The 12,572-nt window shown below is 46.8% G+C and overlaps 1 protein-coding gene across 1 annotated transcript in view; it reads right to left on the reverse strand.

Annotated features, from left to right (window-relative positions):
- vps13b (vacuolar protein sorting 13 homolog B) overlaps positions 1–12,572 on the reverse strand; it is a 661,063-nt gene that overhangs the window by 284,059 nt on the left and 364,432 nt on the right. The window contains exon 26 of the mRNA XM_083634457.1: positions 8,466–8,640. Coding sequence (XP_083490583.1) covers positions 8,466–8,640 — 175 coding nt within the window. The remainder of the gene's footprint in view (positions 1–8,465; positions 8,641–12,572) is intronic.

Consider the following 12,572-nt stretch of genomic DNA (forward strand, 5'->3'; position numbering starts at 1 on the left):
AATGACACTCGATTCAAAACACTATCGCTGACATTTTGAGACTATGAGGTAGATCGGAGTGGACACATGTACACTGTTTGAGCGGTTTAATTGTGTGTAAATCCTTGGTTTGCTGCGCTGCATACGTGGGGAGTGTCTCCGTCTGTCTCCGTTTGAGCGTTTTGAGCGGCCACCCGAGTGCTTGGCAACCAGGCAAGCCAGCTGAAGTAGTTGGACTACAAGCCACTTAGCAGTAGAGGAAATTCCATCTCTCTCTCTGTGTGTGTGTGTGTGTGTGTGGGTGTGTGTGTGTGTGTGTGTGTGTGTGTTTGATTTCTGTGGGCGAGGCCCTACACTGTAGCTAACCCTGAGTGTCCAGGTCGTGCCGTTGGTTCTAATCCCATTGCTGTGGTCAGTTCCTACACTGTGGACCCACGTGTGTTGGTGAAGAAGCTGGGTCAATGTTGACTGACTAAGGCTGGGTCTCTCCACACGGCCTAATCAGCCGCAGGTCTATCAGTGGACACACACACACACACACACACACACACACACACACACACAAGCATGCAGATCCACTCGCACAAACAAATGTGGAAACGTCTACACACACACACACACACACACACACACACACACACACACACACACACACACACACACACACACACACACACACACACACACACACACACACACACACACACACACACACACACACACAGCTTTTAATTGACACTACCGGCAAGTGACTTGTTGTCCGACAGCTTCAGCTAGATTGTCTGGTTGCCAAGCGATCGGGGTGCCGCACTAAAGCGCTTGGTTAAGAAGACAACGCTTCCTGTTTGGTGGATAAGAGATCCGCCCGCCCCCACAGCCCTCAGCCTGTCGTAATGAGCAGGAGGTGTGTGTGTGTGTGTGTGTATATGTGTGTGTGTGTGTGTGTGTGTGTGTGTGTGTGTGTGTGTGTGTGTGTGTGTGTGTAGTATGTGGATGCAGACCTTTCTGTGTGTATTCATATACAGTATGTACAGGACACTGTATGTGCGTGCCTCAGTGCACCTTGTGCGCAAACACAGCCACCCACCTCAGGCAAAGTGAGTAAGCCTCATAGCAGGACTGATTAACTTTGTATTGAAGCAAGCCTGTGAGCTTAACTGTTGTTCCCCACTCATTGTTTCCACTCAGAAAGCCCCACAATCATAGGCTAGCTTGGGAAAATGGACTTGGTGCACGTGAAGACGCGGCTGTTGTTGTCGTACTGTTGCCGGCCTTGTGGTGATCCTGAGAAACACAAAGGTTTCTAATGGCTTCTTAATATTGAAACACAAGGCTTGTCAGCTTTATTGTGGATACAGTCTCGAAAGAACTCTCCCAAGTTGTTAGATACTCAAAAACTCCGTCTCCAAGCACAGGGTTGATGTATGAGTTTGCTAAACCCACCCTGAAGAAGTGCTGGAAATCCTTAGTCCCTGAGCTTAAATGGTTCATCTTAAAAGAGGGAAAGTGTACCACTGATTTGTGCCTTCAGCAGCAGAGCCTGCGGAGACTCGTGCTTAAATGTCTACAGTTTCTCCAATCTTCCAACACATAATAGCATGTACCCGAGAAGCAATACCTTTGGAAGGAATGTTTTTCCATTTCTGTGTGAGAGCGAAGAGTCTGATTTCCTTTCCAGTTGAAAAACACATTACATCATGGTGAATTGTCGGCAGCCATATCTGTGGCTTACTTATCTCCAAGAATGTGTTTGTGCTATTAAACATTTAATATCTTGCATACACACAGTTCCATTGATATCCCATGTGCCAGATTGTTTCCAATATCATGCTTAATGTGTTGCATACAGCAAATCTGGTGGTAAATTCCCCTAGCAAATCAGATGGCACATATTAAGCCCAAATCCAACGTAATGCCTATTTAGGATGTCTCTAAGTCATCTCTGAGACCATTTCTGTGAGGTCCTCCCAAACATTCCATTTCCACTATTAAAGACCTTAAGCTGGGCGATCTGGCTGGCAGATGCAAAATATTACAGCTACCAATTAAAGGTAAATGTAGCCTTTCATCGCCGCGCTAAATCTGAAGGAGAGAAGAGGCGGTTCGCTTGGGATCCATCACCCATTTATTTATTTGTCTTTTCCACTGTTCCTCCTCCCCTTTCCTCCCTGTGTCTCTCTCTCTCTCTCTCTCTCTCTCTCTCTCTCTCTCTCTCTCTCTCTCTCTCTCTCTCTCTCTCTCGCTGCTTGGGAGCAGTTGATTTAGAAAAGAAGCAGAGGCGTGTGATCATGTGATCACTAAGTGTTGATCATGTGATCACTAAGTGTTGATATTCTTTCTTTGGCAACATCTTTGGTGCCAAGCGGTCGTTGCTGTGGTGTTTCTGCACTGCACTGCAGATATCATCTGTCAATCACCTGTGGCCAGTACGTACTATGACGTCTTTGTCATCACTTCATTTCAGTAGCACACTGTTGACTCTCAACAATTTATCAGTGGTTTTACCTCTAACAATGGTGAGATAACTCAGCTATGGGAGCAGAGTGCAGACCTCATCTGCGACCTACAGAAGCATTATCATTTGATCGATTCTACACCAATACCCTCATATTGGGGTCAGGGGAAAATAACATTTTCACTGTCCGCCGCTAGGGGCACTAGCACCGTCCCTTATATGGGAGCAGCGGGCGCGTTCACGTCATTCTCAAACTTCTCCCCCAGAAGGGTAGAAGAAGTTGCTAGCTAGCTTAAAGGGATAATTCAGTTTTTTCCAGCCGTGGGGTTGTTTGAGGTACTTATCGATAGTTAGTGGGCTACCCACAATAGATTGCATCGAGTGCGCTTCCAGTTAGGAGCAGCAGGGCAGCTCTGACAGGGAAACAGAGCTCTCTGCTTCTGTGACTGGGAGTCACAAGCACAAATTTAATTTAGCCACCTAAAAGAAGGCTCACCCAAACAAATCAATGTCAGTGTAAATGTACGCTATATTTTCATCACTTTACTTTGCCGTCAAACAGCCCTTTATGCAGTAAATGCATTCCCTGCAGTGTGGGGCTGTAAGTGTGACACTAACAGCGACACACTTACATGTAGGCTACAGGGAATGTATTTACTGCATAATACTGCATAAACTATTTAACGCTTCATAGTGGTTTTAATGACTGCGCAGAACGCTCGTTTTTAACGGAGACTGCACCTTTTCTCTGCCTGAGGAAACGTACCCTTGATGGTAAGGAAGCAGCATTAACCCTCGGTGGTAAGGAAGCAGCATTAAGCTGCACAGATCTCACCGCATCTTTGTTGTCACCCAGCTAAAATAACTCTTCCTGAGTCACCGCTGCAGGAAAGGTGTCTAGTGTTTTTTTGCCGGATTCCCTCCACATCCAGACTTTGCCGAAGTTATTCAGCGCCATTTCCTCTGCCTGGGTTATTATCGCCGCTGAAGAAAAGAGACTTTGTCTAAGTCGCCTAGCACTGTTATTTCTGCCTGAGTTATCACTAGCACTGTTATCTCTGCCTGAGTTATCACTAGCACTGTTATCTCTGCCTGAGTTATCGCCACTGGAGAGGCGTTCAGCGTTATTCTGCACGGATTCCACCGATACCATGGCTAGGTCACACACGAGCCAGAAAAAGGAGTCCCCTTCCGGAGCCCTGGAGTCTTGTGCTTGTGCCAGTGTGGATTAGCCAGAGGGGATTTCAGCTCGGGGACCCTCACCCCCTCACACTCACCCTCACTCCCTCACACTCACCCTCACTCTAGGGCTGAAACCATTCCTCCAGTTACTCGGATAATTCAATTATAAAATATGATCGCGGCAAAATATATTCGCCTCGACATTTAGACCATAGACTGTATATTTAGACTGTGTTTCAGCATTTAGACCATAGACTGCATATTTAGACTGTGTTTCGCATGGATGCTTATTAGTGTGGCACAACATGCTTCCGTTGTGGAAGATGAGGCTACAAACGGCTCCAAAGTGGAGAAAAAAAGAGAAAATAGTGACGAAACTGGCCAGACAGGCCAGAGAAAACGACAGAATCTGTCTAAGGTTTGGGATATTTTTAAGCTGAAAAAGATCGAAAACTCTACTTCATGAACATGACTAGGGATGGACCGATCCACTTTTTTTCAGTTCCGATCCGATCCGATATCTGAATTTGGATATCTGCCGATATCGATATTATTCCGATATCATCGGTATTTTTTCTTGACTATACAGTACAGACAAAAAATTTGGCTACAGAGGCGTATCTGGGGTATACAGTACGTGTGACTTTCTTGGGGAGGAACAGAAATTGAGTCCCATAGCCTGACAACCATGCCACCTGATTATTGCATACAGTTGTATGCACTTTAAGAAATAAAATTAATGATTTTTCTAAAAAGGAAACCAATGTACCGTAAATTCCGGACTATAAGGCGCACCGGTATATAAGCCGCAGCACCAAAATTGACTGTTTTTTTCTTATATAAGCCGCACCAGTCTATAAGCCGCGGGCGTTTTGATGTTTAATTACCATATGAAAGGGTTCGTGCACAGAGAGGAATGTCGGGAAAGAGATGGCTGTTTGGGGAAGCTCCCATTTATTAACATTTCAACAAAACAAAACAAAAGTCAGGTCACTAATCCCCAGACAAAATCACACAACAATAGGCTATATGTGCAGCAAACGGCTGTAACCAGAGAAGTCAAGTCACTAATCCTCGTCTTCCTCTTCTTCCTGCGTACTGAAACCACCAAAGTCCTCATCTTCAGTGTCGGAAACGAACAGGTTCAGGGTGGCTTCGTCAACCACTCTCCTCTCTCCTTCATTGTCACTCAAAACCAACGAACTCCTCTTCGTCACTGTCGGCATCGAACAGCCTCTGAAGCCTCTGACGGCCCTCAGCGCCAGCTGTGGCGGCGTCATCCTCTTCATCCCGCAGCAGTCCAGCGTTTTGGAACCCGTTGGTGATTGTGGATGTTTTCACACTCCTATAATATTCCGTGATCTTCCTTTGTGTGAATTCGCCGAAGTTTGTGATTTTCTCCTGGTAGTCGGGAGGGAGTTGTTCAGTAGTTCTCGCCCGGACGGACAGTCCCTTTCGTCTCATGAATCGGAAGCACCAAGATGGCCCACCTCTGAAATGTTCAATTTTCATTTCGGTGGCGACTGTTTTGGCCTTCAGTCGGATCTGCACCGTGGAAACGCCTCGGCCGTCTGCTCTCTGGGTCAACACCCAATCTTCAAGGGAATCTTCAAGTTCGGGCCATCTGCTTTTATGACCTCTGAAGGACTTTTTGGTCTTCTTGCACTGAGACAGTTCCTCCTGCTGCACCGTCCAACGCCTCACCATTGACTCATCGATGCCCAGGTTACGCGCTGCTGCTCTGTTTCCCTCTTTTAATGCGAGATTGACTGCTTTCAACTTGAAAGCTGCGTCGTGTGAATTTCTGCGTACCTTCCCCATGGTAAGTGAGAGTGTTGCTTCTACTGCTCGTCTTGTTGTGAATATTCCTTGATCTTCCTTTGTGTGAATTCGCCGAAGTTTGTGATTTTCTCCTGGTAGTCGGGGGAGGGAGTTGTTGGCCGAGTGGCCGTTTGCTTACCGTAATTACCATATGTAAGTGGTCACGCACAGAGGGGATTGTCGGGAAAGAGATGGCTGTTTGAGGAAGCTCCCATTTACCGTATTACCGTAACATTTCAACAAAACAACATAACACAACACCACCGTTGTTTATTTTTACAGTGCACACAGTGTCCGCGGTGTGGTGAAAAGAGGGCAAGAGAGGAAATTAAAACAGAAGTGGATTTATAGTTAGAAAGAGTGCTAAAAAAGAGAGATTTTATTTGTATTTTTTTTTTTTTTTCCTGAAAAAATCCATAGATAAGCCGCACCGTTATATAAGCCGCAGGGGCCAAAAAACGGGAAAAAAGCCGCGGCTTATAGTCCGGAATTTACGGTAGTTGTTCATTTTAAGAAACATGTCTTATTTCCCCTTGTATAATTACTGTTGCACTTTAATAACGCAAAAGTAGTTCTTATCCGATTACTCGATTAATCAATGGATTCATCGGTAGAATACTCGATTACTAAAAGAATCGATAGCTGCAGCCCTACCTCACTCACCCCCTCACCCTCACCCCCTCTGTCTTCGCTGGCTTGGCTGGTTTCACACCAGCCAAGCCGTGGAGTCCCCGAGCTCGTGCTAGCACTGCAGCCATTTCAATCCACCAGCGCTCCGCATATGGTTGAGGATAGCCACGGGCATCAGAGATGGAGGTGCACTCTTTTCTCATCCGGTTTACCCAGACGAAGAAGATGACTCCTTCTCTGAAGATGATGACGGCAGTATCTACGATGATATCTTCGATACTGAATACCTGGTTAATGCCAGCGTCGTATCCGACACTGCTTCCATGGTGACAGTGGGCACCCTCCCCATGTCACCGGCCTTCTTCAACTTACTCCGCAAGAAGGCAGGAAGTCTGGAGTTGCCCTACCTTCCAGCAGGCGCATGTTTGACAGCCTACCATCTGACTCTGGAGTGGCTAGAGCAGCTAGGAAGCAAATGGTCCCGTTATTCTCTGAGGTGTTGGACATCCTGGGACGGCCCAAACAGCAGCAACAATCCTATCCCCGGCGTCGCCTCCCTGGAGAGCATGAATGTGAGCGTGCAAGGGCTTTCCCAGCTCCCCACAGTGGAACCCGGGGGTGGCCACCCACCTCCTCGCCGGGACTAGCAGGAGATCCAGGACTGCTGCATCCACTTTCATCGCCAAGAAGGTCACCTCCCTGTCTGCCAGATCCGACCGGCTCCAGTTTCTCTTGTTGCTTCTCGATCCAAGGCAGGGATGCCCCTCTGGGCATAGACGCAAGCCTGGCCACACGAGCTGCTTCCCACGTTAACCCCTCTAGGCTAATCCCTCTCACTCTATCTAGACTGAGAAGGGACGGGCACACACTCATCCTGATAGGCCCGCATTGGCCAGCAATGCACTGGCTGGCGGACGTCTATCAGATGCTGTGCGCGCCCCGGCATGGAGACCCCCGACGCATATAGCAACCTGCTGTCTCAGGGAGGGGGGATGATGTTCCACCCACATCCGGAGAGCTTAGCTCTATGGGCTATTAGGAGGCTAGTGTTTTGCTCCCTGTTCACCCCCTTCGGGCACCCTGTACCCCAGGGGGCGGGAGGCTGACTATGATCCCTGACCCAGGCCTGGAGTCTGGGGTGGAGAGTTTGTGATCCCCTATCACTTTGGTGGCCTTACTGCCCCTCTGGGACAGTGGGCTCAGAGCTTTATGCCCAGTTTATGCCCTGTGCAATTACAAGGACGGGTCAGGTGTCAGGTGGGCTCAGGATGAGCGGTCGGTAGAAAGCTTGTCTCGTGAGCCATCATCTGTCTGGGCAGGCCCATCTCTTAAGGGAGTGCCTATCATGGACCTTTGTGCGGTGGCAAGTTGCCTGTTCGGTTCTATATCCTGGACGTCTCAGGCCCGCGTGTGGTGCAGGCAGTTTAAGGACACAGTTAATGAACCTGGCAACCCCCTTTTCCGGTCGGAGCTATGAGCTGCCTGGCATACGGGAGCACCCACATCCCATAGTTGAGTCAACTCACGATTCTTAGAAATAAAACTTATGTATATACATTATATATGTACGTTATGTACTGTATATAACCCCAGTTTTATGAATAATATGAGTGAGAGAACTCACCAGACAACCCTTCTTGCCAGGGTGGGAGAGAAGAAGTTTCATTGCTACCGACGTGTACACGCCCCGCCGTCCCCATATATAAGGGATGGTGCTAGTGCCCCTAGCGGCGGACAGTGAAAATGTTGCATTATTTTAATCCGACCCCAGGGTATTGGTGTAGATAAAACGATGTGTTTCTGTAGGTTGCAGATGAGGTCTGCTCCCATGGCTGAGTTATCTCACTCATATTATTCATAAAACCGGGGTTATATACGTAACCTTAAGATATTCAACTTCCTATCAGCTGACTGTCAACAAGATTTTTTTTCCCCAAGAGAAAGCCTGAAGAAGAAAGAAGCGAAATACATTGTTTGCACCTAGACTTTGTAGCTCATGTTAAATAAAGAAATAGAAACAGAGACTTAAAAAAATAAAGACATAAAAAACGTGTTAGGGTTATACTGTAGGTCAGCCATGCAACTTCTCCCTAGTTGATAGGCAACCGATACTTAGTTGATGAAGACCGATGAGTTGATTAGCACTTGATAGAGACCCTTATTAGTGACGATGAGCCATATTACCTCCTGTGTCCCGCTGGATTTGTAAAGTTTAAGTTTAGAACAGCAGATGTAAACACTTTCATGAACTTGGAAGAGGTCAAAACATTGACTTTTGGGGGGGGCTTTTCCTTGTTATTGACATTCTAGTGTGCAGCAACAGTGACGACTGTATTATGAACTTCATTGAATCTGAAAAAGAGTAAGATGCTGAAGTATTTAATAAAGGCTCAGGTACCTGTTGTTTTTTTGACAGCGTTGTCGGGGGCAAACAGCTTCACAGTGACCTTGGGTAACATCCACTGCATCCAAAGGCTGACCTTCCCGCTGGTGCCGCCGATGCTGCTGGTCTTCTGCTCCAGTGTCACCGTGTCAGAGAACGGACTGTCATCTCCCGCTGGCATCGAGTCGCCCTATAGGGAGCCAAGCAGAGTATTGCTTAACAACTCACACATTTATTTCATTTAAGCTTTATTTGAGCTGATGCCGCCAAGAACACAGGATCGTAACAAAACAACTTAAAATACAGTACAAATTGGATGCAACCGTGGCTGGTATAAGGTGGCTTGCCAGAGATTTGAGGCACAAATTGGCACCACAGCATGCGCTTAGACTCTGTGGTGGTATAATTTAGAGAGATTTGTTCAACAAAAATAGGACTTAAGTATTGTGCATTTTTCTTTTTCTGTCAGTTCCCATGTGTCACCAGCATCTCGGATACCAGCTAACGAGAGTTGATGCCGGAGTACAGTGTTTGTCAGGGCCCGTGAAACCACACAGCCAGACAACAGGCCAAAATAAGTAAGAACCTTTTATGAAAGAAAAGAACACAAACAACTTTTTTTCTTCAAACTGCCACCTCTGGCTTGTGCTGTGTGTGCTAGCTTGTCTGAATGCGTGAGTGTTTGCTTGTGCTTGTCAGCGTATCAGTAAGCGATGATGTGCGTTTCAAGGTGTCGTCCCTGTGCGTGTGTCGCCATAACAAAGCATCACCAGCAAGCCTGTTGGTGCAGATGACATCAGTGTCTGGTGAGCAGAGCTGAGCGCTGTGTGGGGGGGGGGGGGGGGAGGCCATTGTGTGGAGCTGTCATTGGTGTTAACCCCAAACTAAGCCACCAGCACCCACATGGCCTGCTTTCACTCACACACGCCAGGACACACACACATCTCGCAGCCTGGGAGAGGAAGAGATGGGAAGGGAAGGGAAGAGTGGAGGCGGGGGCGGAGGTGGTGGTGGTGGGGGGTTGAGGTGGAGAAGCGAGCAGGATGCGGCGGAGGAGGCTGCCTTCTGTAAGCTCTCATCTCATTACTGGGGGGTTTGGCAAGGCACAGAGGATGACAGCATTGGGGACATTTTTTCATTTCTCTCTCTCTCTCTTCCTGGTGGATCTGTTTTCCAAACATGCATCTGTGCGGCTGATTCGGGGAGCGAGAAGAAGCCCTGCAAACAAACAATATGGCAATTTGCAGCTCCGGCGTTGTGGGCTTTCACTTTTTCCACAGCTTCTCCCATGGCGGCGTGCTAATGACAGATGGTGTCATGGTTCTGGAGCCTGGCTGTGGTTGGTGAGGAGGTTATCAACCATCTCAATTAGAAAGCCCACGGCTGCTGGGCTGATTACAGTGACTTCAAGAGGAACCAGATGAGGAAACTATGTCCCCGCTCCACAGCTGGGGGGAGGGAGGGAGGGAGGGCGGGCGAGGAGGTCCCACACTAATTTGCAAATTGAATTTAATCGCGAATTTGAGGGTGGCTGACAGCGGATCTCAATAACAACGGATGACAACAATATAAATAAATTAAGGATTATGCTGATTCAAAAATAGATTTTGCGTTATATGGGAACCTCGGGGAAGCTGATGAGAAGCATGTGCTCCTAGAGAGGCACTGGCTCTCTGAATAAGAAAAATCCATAGTACCTCCTTAGGCATTGACTTAATGCACTACAATTTAAAATCTATCAGATAAATAGAGAGCCAAGTGAATTATAATGATGAATTTACTGTAAATACTGCAGGTACTGTATGAACATTAACTGGAGAACAATAAAGGAGAGGAAAAGACGGAAAGCTTTCTGTATTTTTGGCAGGCGGGGATACTGTCCTATATTCTATCATATAGCTATACTGTATATACATAAAGAAAGATATATTGTACAACTTTAAGTCACTCAAATTAACTTAAATATACGTATGACCACAAATGCCTAGAGAATAGCAACACTAAATCACATAATTCAGCTAGAGTATTTATTCCAATCAAGTGTCTAACAGTGTTATTACCTGTTTCCATGGAGCCAAACAGTAAAGGGGTGTGTGTGTGTGTGTGTGTGTGTGTGTGTGTGTGTGTGTGTGTGTGTGTGTGTGTGTGTGTGTGTGTGTGTGTAATAACAGTGACTGGCAATGAGTAACATGAGCGCAGTAGTAATGGAGCTCAGTCAGTCTCAATGAGAGATATCCTAGTGTCAACTGCCATTTGGGGACTAATTATTGTTGAGCTGGAGTCATAACACAGCACTTGTGTGTGTGTGTGTGTGTGTGTGCATGAGCGTCTGTGTGTGTGTTTGTGCGTGCGTGTGTGCGTGCATGTGTGTGTGTGTGTGTGTGTGTGTGTGTGCGCACGCATGCGTGCGTGCATGTGCATGCGTGTGTATGTGTGTGTGTGCGTGGTTAAGACTGTTTAGATGACAGTTCTGGCCAGTCAGTAGGATTAGGGCCTGTAATGTCATGTGTGGAAACAGGAGCCAGCCGCTCAGACCACTGTGTACTGTAGCGTGGTTAAACTGGAGCATCGGACACCCAACTGCTCCTGTTCCCCAGCCAGACCCACCGCTGTCAGTTTGAAACCCTCTATCTACAAGAGGACCGGGGTTATGGAGGAAAATAACCTACATTTTTAGGACTTATGCAATTGTTTTTTGAATGGATTTCATGGACCGTATGGCTCAGGAATCTTACCAAATTGAGAATGGCGTTTGAAAAAGTAAATGTATGGGAGACAATCAATTGTACTACTTGAAGTGGATTTGATTTAACTTGGCAGGAAGCAGAGCAGCTGATATTTATTTTCGGGTATCTGCAGGTTTCAGAAAAGCTAATTTAAAGGTCCTATCCGTAAGTTTGGCCGGAAAATAAATGTTCACAACGTGTTTTCTATTACCAATGAGTGAATGCGTCATTCCGTAACATAAAAACTAGCCCAGCCGCGTCTCTCTGCGTTCACCCATTGCAAAGATATTGCAGGATTTTCATGCTGGCCACGGGTTATACTCTCCCGGCAAATTTGGTGGATGTGACGTTCTGCGCGTTCACGAGCCAGCCTCTTGTCCTCATGGCTCCGGTGGAAATACCAACGAAGAAGACGGCTAACAGGAAGTGGCTAACGTTACGTTCGTCGCTAGCTGCCAGCAAAAGCAAACAACAACATCATAGACTCCAGAAAAAAGTCCACACAAAAATAAATAAATATTTATCTAGTGAAGCCCGTCTGGCCAGACAGCAGCAATGTGACCGTCATCGGGGGGAAACTAGAGTCGGGACTGTGTTTTCGGTTCATGGAGAGACCTTGCTGCTTGTAGCTGTTGTAATGTGGTTTTGACCAGAGAACGTTAGCTGCTTGCTAATGGATTTACCACCTGGTCAGAAACTCTGCTAACATTACCGTCTTGTGTGAAGTAATGCAACAGTCGCAAATATGCCTAACGTTACTACCGTTATGCTTATGGTCATGGAACATTATTGTTTGACTTAGGGCTGCTCGATAAATCGATTTTGAATCGTAATCCAATTAATTAGTTAGGACGATGTTAAAAAAATGAAAATCGCAAAATCGATTTACACTTTAACTAGGGTAATTACATTACGGCGGGGCGGCTCTTTCTCATGTACGCGTGCTGCTTACTCGTCCCTTCTCCCCGCTGTAAAGTCTCTCTGGAGGCTGTGACTACTGCTGGCTACTAAAGACAGCAGAAACAAACTTATTTATATTTCAACACATCCAAAAAGCACAGAGTGTGAGCACTGAGCAGCGTGTTGCACTGCGGGCTGTGCAAGATAACGATTACCACAACAAACACACACACACACACACACGAACACAGACGTTATCACCGGACGCTGAAATGTTGCCTTTATAGTTCACATAACAACAAAACAACACATGAGGCCACCGAGTAGCTTCTGCTTCTTGGCTGTAACGTTACCAGTACTGACCGTGTCTGTCTGAATTTCCTCCTAACTGCTGCTATCGCAGTTGCCCGAATACCTGTTGTGACTTTGTGTTATTCTAGTACAGATATAACTCTGAGCGCGGCTGGTCGCTTAGACAGTGCTAATATAATTGTAT

The sequence above is a fragment of the Poromitra crassiceps genome (genome assembly GCF_964638095.1).
Source record: "Poromitra crassiceps genome assembly, chromosome: 1".
Lineage (NCBI taxonomy): Eukaryota > Metazoa > Chordata > Actinopteri > Beryciformes > Melamphaidae > Poromitra > Poromitra crassiceps.